Source organism: Podarcis liolepis, assembly GCF_965112155.1.
Source record: "Podarcis liolepis genome assembly, chromosome: 2".
Classification (NCBI taxonomy): domain Eukaryota; kingdom Metazoa; phylum Chordata; class Lepidosauria; order Squamata; family Lacertidae; genus Podarcis; species Podarcis liolepis.
The window spans coordinates 56,399,385-56,415,502 of record NC_139555.1 but is presented as its reverse complement, the minus strand read 5'-3'; the positions used below and the strand labels follow the sequence as shown (position 1 = coordinate 56,415,502).

General features: G+C 42.4%; 1 protein-coding gene across 9 annotated transcripts in view; it reads right to left on the bottom strand.

Annotated features, from left to right (window-relative positions):
* Positions 1-930: 930 nt before the first annotated feature.
* The window catches only part of P4HA2 (prolyl 4-hydroxylase subunit alpha 2), a 48,008-nt gene continuing 32,820 nt past the window's right edge, over positions 931-16,118 (bottom strand). For 6 of the 9 annotated variants that reach the window (XM_083487894.1, XM_083487893.1, XM_083487890.1 and 3 more), the window contains 8 exons: positions 15,458-15,634; positions 10,024-10,094; positions 9,580-9,679; positions 8,344-8,397; positions 7,395-7,460; positions 2,805-2,873; positions 1,960-2,056; positions 931-1,436 (listed from right to left, as the gene is read on the bottom strand). In XM_083487894.1, the coding sequence (XP_083344020.1) occupies positions 1,366-1,436; positions 1,960-2,056; positions 2,805-2,873; positions 7,395-7,460; positions 8,344-8,397; positions 9,580-9,679; positions 10,024-10,094; positions 15,458-15,634 (705 nt within the window). In that variant the 3' untranslated portion in view covers positions 931-1,365. Of the gene's footprint in view, positions 1,437-1,959; positions 2,057-2,804; positions 2,874-7,394; positions 7,461-7,526; positions 7,587-8,343; positions 8,398-9,579; positions 9,680-10,023; positions 10,095-15,457; positions 15,635-16,118 lie in introns of all 9 variants that reach the window. The other 3 variants (XM_083487898.1, XM_083487896.1, XM_083487897.1) reach the window with 1 other exon arrangement.

The following is a 16,118-nucleotide window of genomic DNA, read 5'->3' as shown; positions in this document are numbered from 1 at the left end:
ATGGTGCCTCATGGCAGCCTCCTATACTCTGCCAGAGAACCAAAGTTCAGATCTGCTCAGATTGCTATTAAAATGCCCATGCTACTAAAGAGAAGTATGGTTGCATTTCTCATCCTGTACACATCTGTTAGGCTTTTTGTGAAAGCAGCCAGTCTCTTCAAAGCCCCTCACTGCACAAGGCTGGGGGCAGCGGAAATGAATATCCCATTGTTGGGGGCGGGGAGGGAGGCTTGAGTCCTTGGAGTGAGTGCATCTTGCATCAGCACTGGCAACTTCGATTAACCAAAGAGGGAGAAGCATTCAAATATACATATCACAATGAGCAACTGTACTTGTACGTGAATGATTATTCTGCCCCCTCCTCTAGTTTGATGGACTCTTGTCAGCTAAAGTTTCCCACAATATCCAATTTAAAAACTGCTAGGCATGTTCTGTTGCAGGGGCCACCAACCTTTTTAGGCCAATGGGCCTATTGGGATTTTTCAACCAAGTGCTGTTGTCAGCCCCCTACCCCGTTTCTGGACAATGCTCTCCCACCTCCTCTGGACCAACTCCTCCTCCCCCAGAAAGACAACGAAAGAGATAAAACGAAGCATTTCTCCTTTGGCTCTATGTACTTTTCGAGGGGGAAGCAGTGCTCCGAGGCTTGATGAGCACCGGGAGAAGATCTCAAGTGCTTCTGCCCATGGGCACCACATTGGTGAGCCCTGCTGAACTGCACAGGAACCACCAGAAACTTAGGATTTTGAGATGCTCGACTACATAAGGCTCCTAACTCTACATGACAGGAAAAGTTCCACTTTTAAGGCATTGTAGTGCCTGGGCCGATCTTCTTCGTTGCTCCTTTGCAAGCTCAATGTTACAGAAACGATAAAACTGAAGATACAAGCCACTTTTGTGACTAAAGAAATGCACACCACCCACGCCACATCTTTCAAAAGAGCACTTTGTATTTTTTTGGTTAAAACTGCACGCCCTAGAAATACAATAAAATTAATTTTTTTACATTTGGAATAAAAAATATGGTTCGATGACAAATCTTTTAACATCTAAAAAAAAATAATAATGGTGGAAGTTCAGAAGGCACGTGGCCAAAGTGCCCAAACACTTAAAGCATGAGCAGGGAAGTTTGGGTGGTTCTTTCAGAAACTGAAAGAGAGCAGGGAAACGAGAAACAGCCACCCAGCACCAATAGTAAAAAGAGCTCCCTTCTTCCATCGATAGCCACTGCCTTTATTTATTTAAATAAATAGTGCCATCATTGTGTTTCATAGTAGAGTAGGAGTCATTTCTTAGAAATGAACTGGACGATGCACAAAGTTGTGGTGTGATGGGGAAACCAGCTGACTAATGCCCGGGATGGTTTCAGTCGACTTCTGTTGTCCCACATGGCCTTAAGAACTCATTTCCTCTTTCATGAAACCACTTGTTTGATACTGTAAACAATAAAAGTTTTCGTTAGAACTGGGGCACCAGGCCCGTATGCAACCGTCTCACGTTGGGCACTGCGGAACAAAATTTAGCTGAAGCAGCAAGGGGAAAAAACTGGTTGAATTGCACACATTCCTCCATTTATTTCCCCCTTTGCCACATATTACAGACAGTAGAAACGAGATAAACACACTGGAACCAACCCTAAATCTAGATCTTGTGATGCTTCAAAATTAAAGGCCCGATGCATCCCACATGTGCATGCAGGATGGGGACTGGGAAAGGACTCGACTGAGCTCTCTCTTTCCCTTTCTGCCTGGCCTTTGACCACAAAAAACATGGGCACTCATGGGAGTAACTTGTGCTCATGACCCCGGGGGTGAAGAGGGAGAGCTGGGTGCATCTATGGGTCTTCTGTTATGAAGGCATGCCACACCCAAGGGCCAGCGGAAGGGACAAAGGTTCCCCACTCCTGCCTAGTGCTTAGTGAGCCTGTCCTAAAACCAAGGACCTGGGAGTCTTACTTACCCCACTTGCACCCTACTAACACCGGACATGCTGCATGCCGTGTCCGGTAATCACCTTCTCCACTTCTGAAGAGGTTATACCAAAATACTGCAGTCCCCTGAAAGTAAAAGAAAAGTCTTCACTGAAATAAAAAGTACTATTTGTGCATGTTTCTGTGGGCATTTGCCACCAAACCTATAGCTGACGTTAATACGAGAAGACCACAATCACTTCCAGTCACCTCCTTGCTTATAAATTTCCCTGTTCCCGCTTTTAACAAGCTTGCAAAGGTAGCATTGTTTGGCCCAGTTCCCACGTCACACCAACCCACCATTTAAAGTAAACTATGGTTTACTGTGAACAAGTAGCATTCTGGTACATGCCGAGTGCAGCCAATACTAAAGGGGACTGCTGTCAGCACCAATCACTGGACAAGTGTCATGGGAACATCTGTGCAGCACGCAACAGAATGCTATTTGTTCACATAGCTTGCTTTAAATGATGGTTCGGTGTTGCATGGGAACTGGGCCAATGTCTAGAAAGTTCCTGAAACAGTGAACATCATTCAGGCAGGGAATGATTTTAAAATTCAGGCAGATGCTTCCTGAATCAGATTTAGCAGACGACCTGATTGCATTTTTTAATTAGTAGTGCTGGAATGTGCTTGCTTTTAATCATTTTGCATTGCAAATCTAAGCCCAGAAATCACTACCACATTTGTTAATCAAGCCAGTTGCCACACCATATGGTCAACTGGGCAGGAGGGGTGCAGAACACAAACAAGACTGGGAAATATTTAGAGCAAAAACAGTGGTCATAGCAGTTTTAGTGGGAAAACATGAGTAATAGACAAGTTCAGCTGTTACCTTCTTGGGCCAAATTGCTGCTCCAAAGTCTGGGAAAACTGTGGCACCTCCAGCTTCTACATCACTCATCTGGGGGTGGGGAGAATATCCATAAAAGTCATTGATGATTTGTAAGACTGCACAGATTAATGTATCGTTTCCTCTATAGAAATGTTAAGTCAGTTACTGCTGTCTGATTTTTAAAAGCTTATAAATATGAGATGCCTAAAATCAATGGCTAACAAGGGAGTCTTAAAATGCTTGACAAGCCACAATCCATAATCTAATTAATCAGAGCAAAGGGTCAATCAGATTATGGGTTGTGGATTGATCTGGATAAATAAAAGCATTTTTAAGGACCCCCCCCCCTTGTTAGCCAGTGATTTTAGGCATCTCATATTTACAGGGTTTCAAAAGTCAGACAGCAGTAACTGACTTACAATCTGGCTTAAAAATAGGTATGGTGCCTGCTTTCAATTGGAATTAATAGTGGAATCCTATGCATATTGAAAGCCTCACTGTGATCAGCAGAGCTTATTCCCTAGAATGTGCATTTAGGATTGTAGCCTGAATCCCTTCCAGAATTTTTTTTATTTTTATGGTACTCATTTGGTGAGAAAAAGCAACATTGCCATTTAGCCACATGTTTCCTTAGCAAATTTGAAGCATACCTTGGCATTGATAACACTGCTCAATTATACATGTCTCAGAGTGAGTCATTTATAGGTCTGACATGTGGCAATAAAACAGACACTGCTCTATTTCTGTGTTAGAGTAATTTCAGGTCAGTGAGCCACCGACTTGTACTGTAATGGAGTGACACTTACTTCCATGCAATGATTTGAATCCTAAGTTACCATTCTGTTTATGCAAGGATTGGTGGGGGGGGGGATAACCATTTTTGCCAACTACCCCCTCCATCTGCACTATAACTCATACCATTTCCAAGGTCCACCAACCCTCAGGAACAGATTTCCAGGAGTGCAGTTGGTGCAGAGTGAAGTGGGAAACAGAAAATCTCTGTTCTGCAAACAGAACTCTGTTCTGTTGATGGAGGTAAGTTAGGATCCAAGCCATTGTGTTTAATTAAGGCAAGGAAGTAAGATTCCCCTAAAGAGGCATAAATCAGATTCAGCTCATTTCAAAGACGAATCCAAAGCCAGTGGCAGCAGTGAGAAGGAAAATATTGTGGCTCCGTCTAGTCAGTGCTATGTGGAATAGCTGATGTGGAGATGAGAATTTTTGAACAAAACAGGTTTGAAGATTCGTATGACCCATTAAAGACTACTAGGTCATTAAAACACTTTTCTAAAGTATTCCGAATCCTCCTTGACTGGGAAGTCAAGGAGAAGGAGGTTACAGCGTCTATGATTAAGTGGTCACAAGATTTTGGGTACTCAATAACTAAGAAGCAGTGGGAAAACCTGTGGAAAATAAACTGGAATTTTACAGCCTGTTACTCTCTGAGAGAGAATTTTATTAAAATGCAGCATCGGTGGTATTTAACCCCTTGGAAACTGTCCAAGATGTTCAAAACTGTCCCAAATAACTGCTAGAGGTGTAAAGAAAAGCCAGGTACTCTATTCCATATGTGGTGGCAGTGTAAAGAAATCAAGGTGTTTGGGGAGGATATCCACAAAGAATTGGAAAAAAATGTTTAAAATATCTTTCAATAGGAAACCAGAAGCTTTCCTTTTGGGAATCACAGATTCGGATATTCTTAAAAACGTTAAAGAGATCTTATTATATGCTATGGTTGCAGCAAGAGTTCTCATTGTGGCAAATTGGAAAAGTGATAAAGTCCCATCAATATCAGAATGGATTCAAAAATTGGCTGAATATGCAGAATTAGATAGCATGTCAGAAATAAACCAAAACAGGTATTTATCTCAAAATGGGAAGTTTTTAAAATATACTTGAAAAATAATAATTGTAGTCTAAGGTCGTTTGCAGCGTTTGAATATTTTCAGTAGCAGTGTTAAGAATGTTGTAAAACCTATGAATGGATCAAGGGATATTAAACTTGAACAAAACTAGTTATGCAATGGCAGTGAACAAATAATACAGAATCTGTAATAAGGAATAGATGGGAAGTCTGGCCGATAGAAAAAGACCACTTTTATTTAATGATTTGAAGGCTATTAGTTGATGTATTAATTCCCTTCTTCTTTTTTTGGTGGTGATGGAAATTTGTTTTCTTTTTCTGTATGGTGTGTTAAAGTGAATGGTAACAATAAAATCTTTTTTTAAAAAAATACTACTAGGTGGCCATTTTGATATATGCACAGGTATGCCCAGCAAATTCAAAACGGCAATGGCAACATAACACCAGGAACCAGCAGCAGCACTCCACAAGCCCAAAGACTTGAAAATATGCCCACTTGATTTAATTGGATATTACACAAACACACAGAATCCCTATACTTGCAGACTAGTTATAGCTATACCTGTTGAACACATTTTTAAAATACACAAAGATACTGTGGTGGTCCCCAATCCTTTGGAACTCCCATTCCTCAGCAGTGCAGATTTTTAAACATCTTTATAAATATGTAGATATATTATAATTTATAAATAAATACAGTGGTACCCCGCAAGACGAATGCCTCGCAAGACGGAAAACCCGCTAGACGAAAGGGTTTTCCGTTTTGGAGGCGCTTCGCAAAACGAATTTCCCTATGGGCTTGCTTCGCAAGACGAAAGCCCATAGGGAAATCTCCGGGGACCTCTTTTAAATGCTAGCGGTGGGGAGCAAAGCCTTTCCCCCCCCTCCGGCCTTCAGAAGAGGTCCAGGAAGGCTGGCGGGGGGCGAAAGGCTTTGCTCCCCAGCGCCAGCATTTTAAAAGCAGTCTGGGATAGCAGGGAAGCGCTTCCCGCTATCCCGGACGGCTTTTGAAGGCAGGAGAGATCCGCGAAGCCTGGGCGCGCTGATGTCAGCGCGTGCAGGCTTCGGCATGCCGGCAACTCTCCGCCAGCAGCAGCAGCGCTGCCGCTGCTGGCGGAGAGGTCCGCGAAGCCTTGGCCGGACAGCTTTTGAAGGCAGGCGGGGGGGAACAAAGACTTTCGCCCCCGCCAGCCTTCAGAAGAGGTCCAGGACCTCTTCTGAAGGCTGGCGGGGGGCAAAAGTCTTTGTCCCCCCTGCCTGCCTTCCCAGGGGCTTTTAAATCGCCCCGGACAGCGGAGAAGTCCTCCGCTGTCCCGGGGCGATTTTAAAATGCCGCCCGCCAGCATTTTAAGATCGCCCCGGACAGTGGAGAAGCCCTCCGCTGTCCCGGGGTTTTTTAAAATGCTGGGGGTGGGAAGAATAATAATAATAATAATAATTTATTATTTGTACCCCGCCCATCTGGCTGGGTTTCCCCAGCCACTCTGGGCGGCTTCCACAGAAACCAAAAAACACTAAAATATCATACATTAAAAGCTTCCCTGAATAGGGCCGCCTTAAGATGTTTTCTGAATGTCAGGTAGTTGTCCATCACCTTGACATCCGATGGGAGGGCATTCCACAGGGCGGGCGCCACCACCGAAAAGGCCCTCTGCCTGGTTCCCCTTGTCCCCCCCCCCCAGCCTTCAGAAGAGGTCGGGGGACAGACTGTCCCCGGACCTGGTCTGAAGTCGGTTTCCCTAGGAACGCATTAATTGATTTTCAATGCATTCCTATGGGAAACCGTGCATCGCAAGACGAAAAACTCGCAAGAAGAAAAAACTTGCGGAACGAATTAATTTCGTCTTGCGAGGCACCACTGTAGTACCTTAATCACAGCTCTTACTGAAACCACAACTATAGCAGTTAGCTCAGCAGAGCAGATTGAATTCTTTGACAAACAAGAAGAAGCACAATGAATTCTCTGTCACAGATATTGTGACTATGTGTTATGCTGAAAAGGACCAAGGAAATCTCCACATTCAAGGTCTACACTGGATGGCCACACCACTGAGACCAGGACCAGTTCAACATATTCTTGAATCACCAGGGTCAGAGCTGACCTCTCAGAGTGAGACAGGTAGGCACCCAGCGACTCTTATGGAATCGCCCTCCGACGATAATTAACGACCTGAGCCTTTGATGAGGCTCCAAGCACGTTCCCCTTACGCAGAGTATCCAGCACACGGAAGGAGCCGAGATAGTATGAGCTGCATGGCTAAAGAGTTTTATTTCTAATTACACAGACAGAAAAGAAACATCCTCTCTCTGTGAGAGCAGAGAGCAATTGGAAAAAAAAGGAACAGGAAACCAGTAACGTCACATCTGTCTCCTGTCTTCCGTGAGAATTCTAACAGTATGGAATCTCTGGAATGTAAACAGAGTCTTGTGACTCCAAAGCACTGCACAGTGGCAACAAACAGAAACTAACAGAACAGGGCATGGAAGTGTGATCTGGATCTGTCTGGTATGTGAACATGTGGACCTGCTAAGCCCACTTTGGCTACATCCAATGCTATTGCTGCAGGGCTGACCCAGGGAGAAAGTGGTTCTCGGGCTGCAAAAAGGTTTAGCCACCCCTGGTCTACAGCCTAGTAAATAACTACATTTCATGCAGTAAGTTGTATTTATGCCAGTGGCATGACAAAGAGGTCTCACTCCACATATACAGGATTGGTCATACTTACATAGCTTAAAAAAGTGGCCACGCGATTCCCAGTCCCTAAATGCTTGAAAACATCAGGTTCCTCTTTCTATAAAATTAAATGAAAGTGAAGTGCAAACTTCAAGCACGCATAGAAGGACACAGAGGTACTTACATAGTTAAGAAACGTCGCTAGCCTATTTCCATCCGATTTGAGTGTGTTGTCAAAGGGTCGCTGAAACAAACAAGAACTTTAACCCAACTTCCAAGGTTCCCTGTTTTAGCTTTGGAAAGCGGGGTGTGCAGCCCTGATCCTATGCACATCTATAGTGTTTGAGAGGAAGTTGTCCAATGGGGGTTATCCTAAGGCAATTGTGCACTGAACTTCAGCCTTTAGAATCCCAGGCTAAATAGTTGGCTAGCTTATTTATTAATGTGGCATAGCATACAAGGCCAATATAGCAACTACACCAAGCCAAAGTTTAGCGTTTCATCCTGTGATCAAACAAGGTTTTTTCCACACAGGCACCATGCATGCTGGCAAGGTGTGAGAGAATTCTTTAGCTGCCCAATCAGCATGTATGGTAAATTTATGGCTGACATCCATGACACTATACAGGTAAGTGCTATCTTATTACATCACTGCAATTGGCTGTGCTTTATTCCTAAGATCACAGGTAGCTGAATCACGACATTTCCAAAATGTGGAAATAAATTGAACTGCAGAGAAACCTGTGGCTGAGCCAACAGAGCTGTGATGGAGACTAGAGAGGGTTGTGTGAGTGTGCGCATGTGGCTGCGTACTACTGGCTGGAGAGAGAATGAGCAACGCTTATAGCCCTGATCCAAAATCAGCCATGCCCGCACGGCTGCTCCTGAGTGCATAAAAATATGTCAGGTCTCATTAGGAATCTCTCTTATCTCTAGTTTAACCCTTAAAAATTATGTATGCTTAGCAGGAACACAGAACAACTTTGAAATTGAAATCTTACCCGTGAGAAGTCAAAGTGTGGTTCATACTGTCCTCCCATGCCGTAATTAGCAACCTAAGGTAGGAAGAAAATGACAAAAGAAAATGTAATGAAATATAAATAAAAGATTTCTTCTGTAGGTTAAAAGAAGAAACCTAGGTGATCAGTTGTATTCAGTGCTGCTGCTCCACTTAAGCAACAAAATCCACTTGTGTAACAAACTTGTCCCTCCTCTCCTTTCCTTTGCAGCCCCCAGCGCACACCCTCAAAATTTCCTCCAGGGAGCAGTTGAGTCTTGGACATATAGAGCAATGGTTGATTAAGTCATTCTCATTGAGCAAGACTCATTGAAACCAATGGACTTCCAAGTAATTTAAGCTTACTGATTTCAATATATATCTCAGCTGGACATCACTCAAGAGTCTCCGATGATAATGCTGACATAATGGAAATATCAGACAGTTGGAGATGTAGGATGTGAAGAGGGAGAAAGGATTATGAAGTGAAACTGGCTTGTTCATGACTGAATTCCACAATTTTGTCCTGGATGGAGTTCAAAAAACAGCAGCTGGAGGAGACATGGTCTCCATCTACTACTGCATTCACAGTTCCCATTGGCACACTCTGCCCCATGAATCCATAACCTCAGCTCTTCAGCCTGCTTATTTGCCAGAAACTACAGCATCCCCTAGTATCTGGTACTCCAACGCACTGAACTGAGATGAAGCAAACCAATATGGAAACACCTCAGCGCTGAAAATCTCTACTGATTCAGATAAGGGCCGTAATCAAAAGCGGTAATTTATATGTCAGGCTGCTGTGGGGGTTGCTGATGCAGCACTCCTGGGTGCACATGTGTATTCAGAGACATCCCTGGTGCCCACATGGTCCCTTTCCACCTGTGAAATTAAGCCTTGAAAGAAGCATTCTATTGCAGCCGGTAGACTAGGCTGCAGTGTCTGCTTGGTTGCAGGGGACGTGTGGTTCCCACAACGCTTTCTCCAAATTGCAAGTGGGCCCATAGCTCCCCAAAGTTTGGTGACCTCCTGGCTACGACCTGCCCAGCAGGAGGATTGTGGAATGAACATAATATTATTTTTCCCTTCCCTCGCCTCCTTTTTCAATTCTGTTTCTGTAAGTTATGGTCCCACAGAATTAACAAATGCCCCTGCTTCATAAATTGCAGCATGGAGATTGCGGTACTGATTGTTTCCCATGCCTATGGAAGAATAACTGGCAGTGTGCTTTTGTACTTACCTGCAATAATTCAGCTGTTTTCACTGTTAATCCTGTGATCTGCTCCATTCGATGATTCACTTTGGCGATAACAAGATCATCATTTTCCTCCAGCCATGAACTTGCAGAGAAGAAGATTTCACAGAGAAATTAGACAGTTCTCTCCAATCACTGTAACATGAAGTATATTCCCCCCTAATCCACAGCTCCCTGCATTTTTGGCTATTCTGGCTGGAGTTGGTGGAAGCTGGAACCCAACAACACCAAGAGACGTTCCCCATTCCTATCTTTATCCTATTGCTAATCTTTAAAGAGAAGTTGACAAATTGCTTCTGTGAATGCTCAGTATGTGTTCAGTTTACAAAAAATAAAACCCCCAACTTCTCAAAGTTTCACCTTTCATCAACAGTACTTGGAAATGACTCCTACAGCAATGAGAATGAGAATGATCCTCGGACAGCTTACCTTTTAGACACTCGGTAGTTTGCTGTAGTTAATACACCCGTCTTGGGGTCACGTACGGTAGCTCTTGCCAACTGTTATCAAAAGAAAGGCAAGGTTTAATAACTTCAGCAGCACACATACACACAAAAATTACTGACAAAATTAACACAAGTTGCACCTCCTGTCCTTCATTCACAGCCTTCCCATTTCTGCATCGGATAAAACTCTGTGTAAAAATGTTATGGGTAGATGATTTTATCATGTATACTGAGAAAGATGATATACTGCATTACTGGCAATGATAAAATTATCTCATATGAATTTTAAGCTCCATTAGAAGATGTCTAATGGAAACAGGTCTGTCTAAGAAACAAGTTTCGGAGAACAAAACAAGAGCCCCCAACCTTCATCTGTGATAAACTCTTGAAGATTACATCTTGTATTAGTCAATGCAAAGCAGAAACAAACAGAAAGTGACTATGTAAGAGGAAAGGGTTCCATCTTTTTGTTTATGGGCAGGGTTGGGTAAGGGCTGATTGCAGAGAAGCCTCCATAACCAACCCTTCCGATGTTTTGTACTGAAACACCCCTCAGCTCCAGCTAGCATGGAGTTGCTGTCCCAAACCTCTGGATTTCAGATTGGGGAAGGCTGCTCTAATGGAAGTGCCAGACACAATGAATGAACACACATTATATCTGCCAATAGGTCTGTACCAGTCCTGACTGCTACTGACTGAAACAGACCAGTAAAACCAGGATGGATGGCAGCGTCACAGCACCTGACCAAGCATCACTGCACCAAACGCCTGCGATAGGAATGGCTTCTTCTTTGAAGCGAATGCACTTAAAAGATGCTTCTGCAGTGCTGCTAGAGTTGGAAGCAGCTTCAGTTTTAGATCAGGGGTGGGGAAGCTTTTTTCAACCCAAGGGTCATATCCCCTTCTGGGAAACCTTCCGGAGGTCATACCTCCGCAGCTGGTGACTCAATAAGAGGGCCTTGTTCATATTTGTACTGTACTCATATTTATGCTTTTTGTTTCTCATTAACAGATGCCGCCTGGACAGTTAAAACTGAATACAACAAGAAATATTAAATGCATTCACAAGACTAGTGTAGCTCAGTGAAGCTGAGGAGGATTAATTATCCTAAAAAAAAAAAAAAGAAAGGGAGAGGATTCCTAGTATTTCTAATATATCAGCGCAAAGGACTTAACTGGGAAAAACAGAGATTGGTACAAAGATTTGGCACATAATTGCTCTGAAAGGCAGCAAATTCTAATATGGAACAGCAGTCTGAGCCAGAACTGGGCTTTGAAGGATAGCATGGGGCCCTCAGTTGCTAACAAGAGAAATAAGTGGAGGGAATGGTATTTATGAAGATGGAACTTGCCAGCAATCAATTTTGGGCAATACTGAGGGGCCCTGGCTCACTAGCCTCCATCATTCCTCCAGTGACCCTCCAGTAAAACTTGTTTCTGTTCAGCAGTTATGATGCTGCCACATTTATTTAAATCAAACTTAGGCTAAGATTTACTGTGTCCATTACAATCTACACAGCAATAGCTGTTTTCCACCTTATCATCCCCCCCACCCCCTTCAGTGTTTGATAATGTTTTCCTCCAGATTCTCTCATATGCTCTGAAATCCGCCTATTAATTTTCTTGTCTTGGCATGCAGTTTTTGGCACAACGAAGTGCCAGAATTCTGACTCATCTGCTATTCTGTTGCAGGCTCTTGCTCCACAAATTATGGCCAGAAATTTGATCTGTTGAACTTTAATTGTACAATAAAGTTTTGCTTACAGTGATTAAAATTCTGAGCTCCATATTTATGCCTGCAATTGTCTTATCCTTGCGATACGGTTCCTATGTGAATGCTTCAGTTGCCATAAACAAGCAAGAAAAGAAAATATACAGCCTACATCCTAATATTAACTAGTGATGTGATATAGCTCCTCAGCAAAATTTGGAACCAAGTCAGCGGTCACAAGCAGCACTGGATTACTGTTGCAGAAAATGTTCACTTTCCCCCTTGAGTTCTGCTTTGACCTGTAAAGTCAATTGCACCTTCTCATATTAAAATGTCATTGTCTTTATCCAAACCGTGGATGCTAATTTAACCACAAACAGAGCTAAGCAGAAGCCACCAAAGGCTTCAGGAATGATTGGGGAAGGCATCTGCAGATCCTAAGCACTGGAGAATTCTGTAGTCCATGAACATTATTATAAACTTGGCAATTACATATTGAACTTCAGCAATATCACAATAGGCACTGGCATTCCTTTCAGTTGATGGTAGACTGTTGCCTCTGCAGTAAACACTTCTCTACACTCTACCGTATAGTACAACAAGTGGTTATCCAATGGGTACAAGAGCTAGACGAGAAATAAAATTTCCTAACCCAATCACATCTGCATTTGATAAATGTTTTGCAGAGATGATGCAATTAACATTAACGCCAAAAGATTTGTTCCACTATAAATCTTCATTTTTAGCTCACTTATACTACAGTAAACCAACTTTATTTTAAGCAAAAATATCCAATTCGTTTAGTCTTTTCCCCACAGGCTGAAATCACCATGGTTTCAAAGTAAAACACTTTGTACAGTCCAGAAGTAATGTGATCAGAGTGCATCTCAATTGCTTGCCTAAATACATCAAAGCAACGTATGAAGAAGCCGTGCATTTTTTAAGACCGGCACACCTTTCCATTTCAAACTCCCTGCTGATTCTGAAAAATAAACCTTTCTCAAAACTAGATGTGCCTTCATTTAAAAACTAAAGCTGATTTCACAAGTAAAATTCCATGTGATTAGGAAGTATCTTGGCAATACTGAGTTACTGTGACTTTATTGAACGGTACTAATTGTTTTGATGATTTTGTTGTTGTTTGCTTTATATGCTATTGTCCTTGACAGTATAGTGATTGCAATGTTTGTTGTTCTTTAATGCTATTGTGATTATTGTAGGCCACTTTGAGCTCAACATTTGTTTTTGGTAAAGCAGAATACAAAAATGAAACCTACTAAATCAACTTAAATACCAGGCCGAAGACTGTCATTCTGGAAAAGTGTTGTGCTTCCAAATGCACCTAGAAATGCACCTGGGAATGATTTCTTTTTAAACAACATATATGGGAAACATGCCTGTTGCATTTCAACTGTTTGGGTTTATTCAAAGCTAGGCTAAGTTGCTGTTTTCTAGGTATGAGGTAATGATGAACCATCAGGAAAACACCCCAGAGTTTACAGAGGTGAAAGCCATGAGGCAGATAGAAGAATTTCAGCCAAGGCAAACTGGCTGATGAACAAAGAGTTATTACTTTAAAAGCATTTCAAAAAAAAATTCATGCTCTCCAAAAGGTATTTGTTTCTTATTCCATCTCCAGGGGGTTACATTCATTTAGCAATAAAGTAGAAAAGTTATACTGACCCTGTGCTACCGACTTTCTTTTCTGTTACAGCTGCATGAGCAATAAATGCAATTATAATTTCTGTACCAGAGTCTTGTAGAATGCCACATTATGAAAGAGCTATTATTTTTTTATTTCATATGAAGGGCCATAGCTCTTGGAAGAGAACATGCTTCAATGAAAGAGAACCTAGGACCATAGGGTTCAATTCCTGCTAAGTTAAACGGATTTCAGGTTAACGGGTGATATGAAAGACATCTGAAAGAAACTCTGAAGTGTGTCTCAGTCAAAGTAGACAATACCAAGCTAGACAGGGCAATCATCTCACTCAATGGTTTTCTTAGAATCTTATGCTAAAGTATGGTTTAACATGAAGTCAGTGAGTCTCAGGCACTCTCTCCTTTCCTCTCTTTCTCTGGCATGGCTGCAAGGATGAGACTGGAAGTTTTCACTTCCATTAAAAAAACCCTAACCAAAATTCCCCATTATGTTCTTATGTAAGAGGCCAGAGCAGAGTGTACATAAACAAAAAAATGATGGTTTATTGAAACAAGTCATCTTCAAACCATAGTGTATGAAGTTGGCATGTTTCCCTAAAGTTTAGGGTTGGCCTTAAACCAAAATTAATATTAACTTGTTTAGGGTTTGGACATAGCACTGAAAATGGAAGTGGCATCTTCCTTGGGACTGGGGTAGGCCGTGAGGAAGGGTTAGGCCATGAGGCTGACTTCAGTGTTATGCCCAAGCCAGGCCAGTACAAGGCAGCTTCATATGTTCTATGAATTCAGTTTTCACTTCTAATTAGCATGGCTTTAAAACTATAAGCAAGGGAGCTCAATAAACAACATAAAAAACAATGTGGCTGCAACAGTTATAAAAATGGTTGGGAAAGGAAGAAAAGGGGTCAGAGACTGAAAAAGGTCATTATCAAGTGGTCCAATAGAAATATTTCTCATTTCAGTTTTTTGCCAGGCAGCACAAATTATAATGAAAAAAACATTCAAGTCAACATCACTGGTCTAGCGCTGCCACAAATCTCGTACTGTGTGTTTTAACGACCAAAGGAATAAAATATTAGCACCCAAGCCTACTAACTATGGCCTAAAATCTCTTTAACTTGTGCTGTCTGTGTCATTCAGACATAGTTTGGAGCCAAGAATGAAATATAGACAGCTATAAAAAGAAACGAGTAAGGAGGAACTTGTGCCTGGAACGAAAAATACACTTAGAAATGATTCTGCTGATGGGTCAAGGAAAGATGCTCCCTATTCCACAATGGAGCTCCAATGAAGTGGTTTGATTTGACTATGGGTTCACTGGCACATAGACCTATTGCAACTACAGTATGATTGCATCTTATGTGGTGGGGATTCTGCATATACAGGTGGCGACCATTTTAGGCATGCCCAATGGATGCACAATCATCAACACATGAATCCTTTGGGACACAGAAAAGGGCAAAATGAAGGCAGAATGGGGTGGGGCGGACTTATGCGTGGCCCGCTGACATGTGTGGGGGCCGGGAACAGGACCCTCATGCAAAATGGTCACCACATGTACGTGAAAATTGCATAACCCAAACCCTGGAGCCACCCTGCAGATAGCGGAGGAAGGGAAGAGAGCAAAAGAATCCCTAGTACTCCCAGAACCAGTGCCTTGATCTGGTTGGGGTCTTGTACCCCAACAAAGGTGGAGAGCATAAAACCTCCTTATGTGCCCGCTAACTCCGAACAGACTCAGTGTGAAAAGAGCTTTTAAGCTATCTGTCTTGCTTGGATTTAACTTGTGCAACTTCAGCCAGCTCACCTCCAAACACACATGGCTGAAATTGCTCAAGATAAATGTGTGTAAGGTGTGATTATCCTGTAACTTGTTACAACCACTCCTCACGTAGCTGGGACGAACTTTGCTTCATCACAGTAAATCACACTCTTGGAACTAGGACAATGGGTTCTTGACATGTCTAAGTCACCCAAGCTCACTATTTCAATCAAAATATCACATTAGCCCAGTGAAAGACTGACAAAGACTTGCAGCACTTACTTTTGGTTTAGCCAGCTCCTTAATCTTCTCTATTTCTTCATCAGATAACACGTCATAGTACCTGACAATGTGAGGGCTGTCCCATTCATCCTCTTCTTTAAAAGGTGCTATAAGGAGGTGGGGATTTTGGTTCCCATTGTGGTACCTACAGAACAACCTCTTCTGTCTTCGAGGTGTCTATGAACAAATTCAGATAAATGTACTATTTTGAATGTTGAGTTTAGGTTCAGGTTTAGGTTCAGTCAAGGTTTAGGTTTAGGTTCAGTCAAGGTTAATTAATCTCTACATATTCAGACTTCAGTATTGTGTCTAATATTAATTGAGCAGTTATGCATTTATAAATTATTGGGAAACCATCTTCAAGAGTACAGTGGTACCTCGGGTTACATACGCTTCAGGTTACATACACTTCAGGTTACAGACTCCGCTAACCCAGAAATAGTACCTCGGGTTAAGAACTTTGCTTCAGGATGAGAACAGAAATCGTGCTCTGGCGGCACGGCAGCAGCAGGAGGCCCCATTAGCTAAAGTGGTGCTTCAGGTTAAGAACAGTTTCAGGTTAAGTACGGAACTCCGGAACGAATTAAGTACTTAACCTGAGGTACCACTGTACTCATCTGAGAAAGGTTTCAAGGGGAGCTTCAAGAACAGCTTGACAATT